Source organism: Ixodes scapularis, unplaced genomic scaffold (assembly GCF_016920785.2).
Source record: "Ixodes scapularis isolate PalLabHiFi unplaced genomic scaffold, ASM1692078v2 PGA_scaffold3__209_contigs__length_174095766, whole genome shotgun sequence".
Lineage (NCBI taxonomy): Eukaryota > Metazoa > Arthropoda > Arachnida > Ixodida > Ixodidae > Ixodes > Ixodes scapularis.
Window position 1 is genome coordinate 86,306,527 of NW_024609868.1, and position 10,732 is coordinate 86,317,258.

General features: G+C 43.6%; 1 protein-coding gene across 3 annotated transcripts in view; it reads right to left on the reverse strand.

The window, feature by feature from the left end:
• LOC8024755 (heparan-alpha-glucosaminide N-acetyltransferase) overlaps window positions 1–10,711 on the reverse strand; it is a 64,561-nt gene extending 53,850 nt beyond the window's left edge. The window contains exons 1-4 of one of the 3 annotated variants that reach the window (XM_042292524.1): window positions 10,446–10,657; window positions 6,208–6,306; window positions 4,488–4,600; window positions 699–823 (exon numbers count right to left, since the gene is read on the reverse strand). In XM_042292524.1, coding sequence (XP_042148458.1) covers window positions 699–823; window positions 4,488–4,586 — 224 coding nt within the window. In that variant the 5' untranslated portion in view covers window positions 4,587–4,600; window positions 6,208–6,306; window positions 10,446–10,657. Of the gene's footprint in view, window positions 1–698; window positions 824–4,487; window positions 4,623–6,207; window positions 6,307–10,445 lie in introns of all 3 variants that reach the window. The other 2 variants (XM_042292522.1, XM_042292523.1) reach the window with 2 other exon arrangements.
• Window positions 10,712–10,732: the final 21 nt, after the last annotated feature.

Genomic DNA, 10,732 nt, shown 5'->3' on the forward strand with positions numbered 1-10,732 from the left:
AAGTTATAAATAACAATAAAGGTAATTTTTCAGTTTGAATATAGGAAAGTTTTTTTTTCCTTCACAATATTCAAGTCATTAAGGTACACTTGGGTTTTTCGATTTTTTATAATCCTTTTTGCTTGCGGTAGATAATTGTCTGCATGCCCAGCATCTTTCTCCACTCTAGTCCTGTCCAGTCTCTGGAGATATTCGATATGTGCAACAAATCACTTCAGTTTGACAAAAACAAAATATCTTGAGTTTCTTTCGAAAAAAAGTTTCGGCAGTAGTTTCTTATCCTACTATTTTCTTTCTTATTTTGTTTTTTGCTGGCTGAAACAGAAAGAGAAGGGTAAAGGATACTTCACAAGACATAAAAGCAACATTTTGGGGCTCAATCTATGTCACTGCAGTTCACTGAAACCAACAGAATCTAGGTTTGTTTCCGAGGTCTGGAGCTAGTGCACATGTTCCTACCAACCCTTTGTTACCTAGAAAATATTTTCGGCACAGAGTAATTTGGAAAATGATAAAATTCCATTTCCGAATTCGGAGAAAAAAAAATTTGGTTTAACTCGATCTTCAAGAACATGTTCAGGCTGTAAATATCCGGTTTCACCCGAAAATGAAGGACCCAAGATACTGGCTGCATAAAGCTGGCCATAAAACTCGATGACCTGTCTGCAAAGAGAAAAAACAAACAGCTGTGTAGTCACCTGCAGTTAGGGAGTGTGTCACCCAAACGATGATGTCTCACTTCAAACTGGAGTGCGTGAATGGCTCCTACAACAGCACTGGCATTGGACAGACGTGGCACCCTCACTGTCCGTTGCAGAGGGCACTGCAGAATGCATCACATCCAGTTTCGGAATAGGAGCAGCACCATGCAATCAGCGCCAGGACGTGCGGTGCTGTATCACAACCCAGACATCATGCATGCTCTTTGCACTGCTAGTCTTCTGTGCCCACTAAGGAACCTCAAGGCTCGACACTGTAGAGAAAAGCCCTACTTGGTACTAAGATAATTCACACATTTCTTGACCCACCTCTCGCAAAGAATGTCTGCACAATTTCTTGCAGACCCAATTATTGTAGGCCTAGTGAATGACTGAATGGAGAAGGCATGTCTAGATCCAAAACAGAAATTTTAACTAAGAATGTTCACGCACTATCTTTACAACACTATTTATTCATTAGAATTCTTGCATGGACTACAATGCTGTAGGAAAGGCTCCCTGGAACTATATGTGCAGGAAAATGTGGTATCTGCTAATTGTTTTACCGATGAACGTCCGTTCATGAATATGTATACATTCATATTCCCTGGTAGTGAAAATCATGCAATGCTATTCGTAGTAGCCATAACTGAACCACTCTCGTGTGAAGTTCACGGGTCAGCACATGCAGGGCAAACCAGTGCTGCTCGTTGAGTAGGTCTTGTTTGCATTATTTTTATTTGTTTTATTCCTTGTGCAAGGAAAACCAGTGCGGAAAACCCACCAGAACCAGTCTTTCCTTTACCTTGCCAGTGTTCCTTCCCACTCCCCCTTAATTCCAAGAAAGGTGTGAAGAGACAACAAAAAATCTAGGAAATCCTTGCAATGCCTTAAAAACAAGGCGTAAATTGCGGGCGGCGGAGAAAAGCTCACCGCAAAACCGGCAGATGCGGAGAAAAGCTCACCGGCCTGTGAGCGGATCCGGAGAAAAGAAAAGCTCACCGATTTTTTTAATATGTTTCCTTAGCTTAGCAGATTCTGCGTCACACGTGATAATTGAACAGAATTCAAATTTGTCACTTCATTAAAAATATGTCCTCTTTTTTGTAATATTCTGAAGTTCATTGGGCATATTTACTAATTCCTCAGTAATTAGTAATCACCAAATTTGTATGTTACAGAAGCCGCAAGTATAAAATCAGAACATTGGACACCGGCAAGAAAGACAACAATTTATAGACAGCTGACAGCGCGCTGTCGGTAGTTCTGTAAAAAATAAAGAGGTTTGTTCTTTGCAAGCTAATATGAATAGCGGTGTGTGAACTGCTTCAGCTCCAAAGGTTGTGCAGTGCCTCGTAGATAAGTATGTGTTTGTTGATATAATCAGAGGCGGGTACGCTGTTTTCTTTCTGTTAATTTCACTAAAAAAAACTTTAGTTGCAAGAGCAGCTTCGTCCTGTCAATGTGTTGTCTTCACTCCGTCGACGCCGTTTGAGCGGTTTTCATAGTGTATTACGTTTACCCACTCACTACCTTACAGAAGACTAGCTATTGTATATAGGTCACGAGTAACAACGGTGACAGTGTGCAGCTCCAAAGGTCATGGATGCCTCGCCATAGAAGGGCACTATCACACAAAGGCAACGCGTGGAAAAACCAGCAAGAACGGCTCAAAAACGTGCATGTCCGTAGAAGAAAGAAATTTCGATATCCTACTGACCGGTGTATCCTGTTTTCAAAGGTTAACAGAAGCTTCAAAGAGAATTTCAGGCACTGCGTTGTTGCGCATGCCCTTTCAGATTTTCTAAAGTTAGTTTTTATTTTTAAGTTTAAGCCAGACATTATTAAGTTTTCAAACTTTTTCCTGTTCTTTATGTTCCTAAAGATTTCAGTTAGGCTTCCGTTGCCTAGAGATTAAACCCAGAAAACACTGGTCGGCAATAATAAATTGGGAAGCAATATAGGAAGTATGCTTAAGGCCCGTTCACACTCTTGCGACTGCTTGCGACCTCTTAAACCTGGGTTCCTTAAAACTTGTTAAACCAGAAAACACACTGGCGCCATCTATTAAAAAGCAGTGTAAACTCGGCGCTCCGGCATATTTTTTTTTATTTCTCGAGCATTATCCTTTCTTTCTTGGCTTGAAAAACTTTTGACAATGTTATAAACGAGCCTTTCTATGGGTATTACGCACATTTGACCTCGAAAATCCTGCAAAACCTTCGCACTTGTGAAATGCAGTTCCAGGGTCACCGCATAGATGGCGCCACAATGTCAGTGTGTTCCCTCATTCTAAAAACATTTAAGAAGTTGTAAGAGATCTCGTCTCTCTCAGTCGTACTCGGTCGCAAGAGTGTGAACGGGCCTTTAACAAATAATACAAAAAAATGACATTTTCTTTTTTACGAAGTTGACGAATTTTAATAATAATAAATTGATATGTTTTGAAAAATCCAACAACCTCCATATAAAAAGAAGAAAAAAAACGGTGAGCTTTTTTCCGCATACACTCAATGGCCGGTGAGCTTTACTCTGCATCCGCCAATTTTGCGGTAAGCTTTTCTCCAGTGAGCTTATCTCCGGTAAGCATATCTCCAGTAAGCTTTTCTCCGGGATTCGTAAACTGCACATACACACATACACATACAAAAAAAAGACTTACTATAGACATTTAATGTAAACCTGAGACAGAGAATGTCATTCACCAGCACGCCTGCAGTTTGTTTGTTTTTCTTCACAAATTTTTTAATATAGCCCTGCTCATAAGACATATTTAGTGAAATTAACAAATGCAAAAAACGAAAAAGACAATAAAAAAAAGTGACTACAGCACACAATCTAGAGAAAGTAAAGAGCTACAGTTAGAAGTTATTTTGCTTCAAATATTGAGAAGGGAATGCAACTCACTAGAAGCAAACATCATGAAAATGATTACATTAATAGATCCCTCATGGGTCCCTGCCACACAAATCCCCCAGAGCTTGTAGAATCTATAGCAACCGAGGAACAACGCAACAAACGGAATCTATAACCTACATTTCCAGAATGTGTCCCATATCTATTGTGTGCTGATAACTGTAGGGGCCACCCTATCCCAACTGATAGATAGTGAAGGGGTTACTCAGCTCTACGGCAGGCAGCATGGCACAGCACGATTGGGTTCTATCTGTCTGAGCGTCTACTAAGATATATGGAGCAGCGGGGAAGGAAAGCAAGGGGACAAAGGCGCACTGATTAACTGGCACTGTCGATTGCCTGCAGCCCTCAAAGGGCAAAGAAGGGTGTCTTAAATTGCTCCAAATAAAACATTTGTATAAAAGAAACCAGCATTGCTAGGGGCCAGGCAATTCAGTTTGAATGTTATGCAGTTTACACAAGCATACTGATACAAGAATGCTTGCCTGCAACCACACTGCACCAGGTGTACTATTTTGTTGTTTCTAACCATGTGTTTTAAGTTTGCACTGTTTTATTTTGTAGGATTAGTGCATAAAAGTTAGTGCAGAAACAAGCTTATAAACGATTGTAGCGACTGCTCCTCAGAGTTTCTTCAGTACCATTTATTTTTCAATTCATATCACATATAGATTTATGAAAGAAAAAAAAAAAGATGCCTGTAATAACCACCTTGCTATGGTGTCCGACTGTCTACGTGTGTGTGTAAGAGGAGGGGGTCTTGAAGTTTCATCGCCTGATTTCACGTAAATTTGACCACCTGGTTTCAGGAGAGTGAAACAATATTGCAGAGCTTCGATTAACCTTGAAAGCAGTAACAGTCAATACACTCACCCCATAACATTCAGATGACTGGGAGTACAGATCCAAGGGTGCCGGAAAGTGGGACTCTACCATCAGGCATGCCTGGTTGATCTTCAGCTTGTCACACATGATTGAGTGGTAGGCTGGAAATGAGTAAGTAGAATCCTACACAATCTTGCAGTCTGTCGACAGGTGCACAAACAATGTGTTTTTCGATGCTACATATTTACATGTTTTGTAGCAAAGCGCTACAAAACATGTCAATATGTAGCATATCTGACAAAAAAAAATTTGAGGACACCTAAGCACTTCTTAAGAGCTGTGAATGCGAAAGCATGAATGTCGTTCTTCTGCTCTCTTGGCTTGTCTGCAGTGTACTGGTGTGGACGGCGGCCACATTTCGCTACTGTCGAGGTTGCGGCTGATGACGATATAGATGCCCCAGGCACCGCCATGTTCCTTGGTGCCGAGAGGAGCAGAAGCAGCCGCAGCCCCCACCTCCTACGACAACGCCCGACATCAAAGCGGCGGCCGAGCGCGCGCTCTTGTGAAGTGGCTGCCAATGTCTATCTAGGAGTCGTTTTGCTCAGCCAATAGGAGAATGGGCATTTCTTTCGCGTTTTTCTGCAGTTACAGAGACCGCTGGCTCCGCTCCATGGGATAGTTAATGCTTTTGCATTAAAAAAACAGAAAAACTGCAACTGTCCAGGTGGTCTAATGGGCAAGTTCCACTGGAGTGACAAACAGAAACAAATTACAACGACAAGCCTAAAACCAGTCTTTTGCGATTTGACAGGCTTTGTATAATAAAGGAGGCTATGCTCAAACATGAGCGTTATGGCGCACCGTGAATTCACGAGGGCGCCCATCAAACCATTCGGCCAATCTTGGCCGCGACACGATCACATGGTCGTGTTGCCGCGGGGTCGATCGGGATCTCGAATTCGGCTCCCGACGCGCCGCTTTCTCTCCTAGCCACTGGAGGGCGCTGCAGGCGCCCCCGTGGCAGGCGAGGAGAAACCTTCTCGCCCATCGATAGATATACTCGGTGGAGCAGGGGGCGAGAGGCTCTCTAAGAACTCCGGACGCGACCGAGACGCAGGGACTGGCAGGCAAGTGGGTGGCGACCGGATCTAGGATATCGCGGGACGCGAGGCCTAAGGGCCTCCTTTGTGTTTAGCTTTAGCCTTAATGTGCATTTGTAAATAATTGTGTAATGTAGCTTGTATTTGTAGTTTAGATTGAGTGTTTTGTAGTGTTGTGTTTTATTGTACCAATAAACTGGGAGCGGAATCCCGCTCCCGTGAAAGAACCAGGCTGGACTCGGGTTGTTGACGGACAACGTGGGAAACGGCGAATCGGCGGCGGTACGCGAATTCCCACAGCGTCATGTATGCACGGGTATCTTTGGCAAACTTGGAATCACTCGTGCTTACTTCACGAGCACCCAATGACTAAACGCCTGCCAAAGGTACCATCGCGAGCATGGTTCATCTGTTTCAGGCTTGTCGCTGCCGTTTGTTTCTGTTTGTCGCTCTAGTGGGACTTGGGCATAACACGGAAGTGGCCAGACAGACATACTGAAAGAGCCATAAAAAAGAAACCGTTTTAAGCAAAGAGCCACAAAAAAAGGGGGCACGTCACTTCAAAACAAGCTGTCTTCTCAGTTGGTGGCCATGGCAAATTCCACTCATAAAAGGATTGCTCAATATGTTTCTTTATTGTGAGTCTCCATATGTAAAACAAGGACCTTGATCGATGAGTTGATCTTGCTGCGGGGGAGGGGTTACCAAGCCAGGGAGCCGCGAGCCGCACCGGTGCCCCCGAAGAGCCGCATGAGGCTTGCGAGCTGCGATTTGGCCACCCCTGGTCTAACACAATGCATCTAACTTCTTTAAACAAAAAATATTCAGTGTATGGTAGAAACAATTATTAAGATGAAAAGGTTTACTCTCACTCTAATTGCCATTATATTGACTGAACAGTAGAGAAAGTCACAGATTCATGGAAGGCAGTTTATAAATTAGCAACACACGCAGTTCATCATTCTTCAAGTGCAGATCTTTCAACCAAGCATTTAAGCAAATACACTATACCTAGGGTTAGGAGTTTTCGGTTTAAACCGATAAAAACCGATAAAAGTACGCCGAATCCATTTTCGGAAATTCGGTTTTAACCGAAAAAGGTCAGTTTTTAGGTTCGGCATTTTTTATATTAAAACCGATAAAAGTATGTCGAAAAAATTTTCTAAAATTCAGTTTTAACCGAAAGAGGTCACTTTGACCTTCCAGTTGTACCGCAGAGCCGTGGCGAAAACGTGGAACGACAGTGTCTATCGAAACGTGTCCGAATGTATGGGATACACGGATGCCATCACGACGTTTTGGTTTAATGTGCGCATCATCAATCGGAACGTGCAGTCCGAAATGCCCCATAACTTCGCCATGTACGAGCGTGTTTTCAAACTCGTTCTAAAGAAGACGGACTTGATGCAAGCTCTGCATGCTGCGTTGAGCATCACAAAGTCGCACCGTCTCTCTTTTGGCGGTCACAATTGGTTGATTGGCCGATTTTGGCTCAGGCAGCGCTTCCTCTCCTGAGCCTGCCAGTGTCCAGTATTAGTGTTGAGAGGGCATTCTCGAAGCTCAAGGCCATATTAACAGGAAAGAAAGAGTGCGGATCAACGAGGAGAACCTGGGAACGTACATGTGGGTGCACTGTTATAAGATAACGTAAACCTGATGTACAGAAGGTGAAGCTCTATGTTTTTCGGACATAGGCTTCATATCTGACTTGTTCGTGCCTCTCAGGTTTTTCCTTGTTTCTTTTAAAGCTGCACACATTTGCCAAATTAAGTGTCCATTTCTTTTTCAATGTACCTGTGCCGTTATTCTTTGAGTGATCACAAATATGAGAACTACAAGGATCAACTGATCCGGTGTTCGTTGCTGTTTATTTTATATTCACCGAAAAAAAGCCGATAAACTTTTGCGGGCATAAATATACGCCGAAAAAAACCGAAAATTGAATTTTAAAATAAACACCGAAAAAAGTACGCCGAATTTTGAAAAAATAGAAACCGAAAACGCAGAACCCTAACTATACCCATTGGACTAGAAAATGTTTAATTGATGAGTAAATACGTACGGAAACTACTCAAGAAAAACTTGTTCTTCACAGAGGCATATGTGTTTATTATTGCTCCCTAGACAAAACCTCTTCCCAAGTTGACATTAAAAAAAAATCAAACTTTGAAGCACTTGCTTTTTTTAATATACCATAAAATATGAGATACTGAGCATGGGCCCAGATCACAATAAGCATCTGCCAGCAACTTATGAAGCATTTGAAAAAGAAGCAAAGGACGTATCAAGCGCCCACTCTAGACTTCTGATTGCATCTAGCTAGCCGAGATGCTCCTCCATGTGAGCTGCTTCTTATAGGCACACCGGTGCAAAGTGGAGAAGCACTTCCTATTATGTGCTCCTCCTGAATTTTTGCATTTTAAGATTATCTCTAAAGTTTAGGTGGGTGCTTGTTTGGTATTTTACAGTATTTGAGTAAAAAAAAAAACAATCTTGGTTGTTGAAGTACACGATTCCTAGCCAATTTATGTATTTCCAGCTATGAACATCATAGCTATACCTTGTTGAAGGTTAAGTAAGGCAGGACAAGTTCTTCCGATTAAGCCTTCCGCCTATTCTACTTTAGCAGAGTGAATGTCAGAGATGGGGCTAGTCCTTCCTTGTCTTGCCTCCCCTCTGGCAAAGTGGAAGGAGTGTAGGGCTTTGTGGGAGCAGCATGCCCTGCTTTTCTTAACCTGCAACAGAGTATAGCTGTGGACTGTTAAAAGCACAAAATTTGAGGTCGGAAATATCTTAAAAATGAAGTGGTTCTATCAGGGGCGGATTTAGAGGGGGGGTCCAGATGTCCTGACCCCCCTCTTGATTTCTGCATGTGTAAAATTTAGGGCGTGAAACGAGGGAGAGGGGTTTCCTAAACAAATATGGTACTCTGACCAACACCTGACCCCCCCCCCCCCCCCCCCCCCTCTCCTTAGGAAATACCTGCATCCGCCCCTGGCTTCAATAGACTTGCAGACTCGTTTGCACTTTTTCAATATACAGAACCTCACGAGCCCCCTCCTCCACACAGGCCCAATGTTGATGGCACCGAGGACAGTGCGGGGCTTGTGGCAGTTTCATTCCAATAAGTGTTCCAACTTGAAGATGGCTGGAACCTAGGCCCACTTGAGACTGAGCAGTTCATGCTACCAACTTGATGTCGCAATGCCAGCAACACAGTCACCCCGCATTCACATGCAGCAACCAAATTGCTACGATTTACCATCATCACCATTAAAATTTTAATTTTCTTGCACTACTTAGACGTACAGTTACGCGGTACAAACATGTATGTATATCTTTAAATTGCATTGAGAGCACTAACTCGTCTTTGTGAAACAATTTATTTCAAACCAGAACCAAGTTAAACCTCCATCTTTAGTTGTTATCGTCACTACCACAAGAGTGTCTCATAAAAATACTGTGTCCCTGATTGGCTGCTGCCGCTTCGGATGCCTCCGAGTCGCTCGCCCGTTTCGAGCCAAACTCGATCCCAGAAATTCGTGTTGCAGCATAAGGACTTAGGGAAAGCTAGGGGGCAACTTGCCAGCAACCCCAAAATTGCTGGGAAATTTGGTATGCCTCAAGTAGGCCTAAAGAATACAATGCGGTCTCCCTAAATGACTACCTAGGGGTTAGGAATAAACAAATTTATGACAACTACGCTGCCCAAAGATCCTCACAGACCCGTAACCTCGTAGAGAAAGTTCCAAAGAAAGGTCTCTGGCCGGTGCTGTATTCAGTTAGTGCGTACACACAATTTGCTTATTTTCAGAAGCGACAAGCATGCATGTGCTGGGCCGTGGTGATTGGACTTTGGGCTGTGGAATTGTAAACGTCGGGACAATGCAAAGGATGCCACGTGTGCCCGTGGATAAAGAGAGGAGTGTAATCAACCGCCGGTTTCGTAAGGGCTCATGCACCTAGGCTTCTGAAACGATCCATGCTCGTAGGAACATGTAGGAGGCGAGGTGAAATGTTTCCACATGATGGTAGCTCGTATGCAAGGGGGAAGTGTACTGCGGAAGGTACTCCGTAGCTTGTTGATGAAAATTAATGATACAATGCCTTTATAGGGAGGAGGTTCCAACTACAAAAGAAAAAGCAATTTTTTTTTTCTGTTGATGTTATTGTTTTAAAAATGCAACAAACTGCTTTGATGGGCAATCTGATTCGGCAATCGGTTGACTTCGTTTCTCTACAAACAACATAATGATTTGCAAATAACCTCTTCAAGAAGAAAACGCTCTGTAATGTACGAACTCATTTCAGCAATGACAAAATAACCCTCAAACGTGTATCAAAACTAAAAACAATCGGAATTAAAAGGAGATGACTGCGAAGCAGCAAAGCAAAGCTATTAGCACAACTCCGCCAAGTAGTTTGTGACGCTGGAAAACGTGCGCCGAGTTAAGCAGGCAATCCGCTTCTTACAAATACCGCGCATCGCTGAAGTCGCCGAAACATGTTTGAACGCATCGTCGTGAGCAAGGACGCAGCGCGACAAAAAAAAAATCAAGCGAAGGAATGCTCACCCTTTCGTCAGCTGAGTGGACTGCGTTTAAAACGCGCGCAGAAAATCGGGGGAAAAAAAATAAAAGGCAAATTTCAACGAGCTTTGACCCTATTTTTTTTCTTAAGAACGCGTAGTTGTCATCCGATCTATCTCTGTACCTCTATATGAGAAGTTCTTACATGAATGACACATCGCCCCCTGTCCCCGTTCCACCGAGAAAGAGATGTCACGCACCGCATTTCCATATGCGATCGACGTCAAGTGCGTGATTGCGCAATGAACAGAGACGAGTGAGCCTAGATCGAAGCAGCGCTAACCGAATATCAAGACACGATAGCGCATGCTCACCTGCTGAAAAGTAGCCGAAGTCAGAGGGTGACGCAGCGATACCACCGACGTCCAAACGCGACTGACAGGCGTTGCCCTTACAGTTCGCGGCGACTACTGCACCAACTCCACGAATGCGCCGACTGCGTGCCCAGCAAGTTGCAGCAACGCGCGGAGGAATGAACCGCCCACCCCGCGACTCCGCGTGATCTCTCCATCTGTCCTTTCGCTTGCCTTCCGTAAACACAACGTAAACACAAGGGCCACGTGACATTTAAAAACAGGGCGCGACACTGGCGACACCAAGC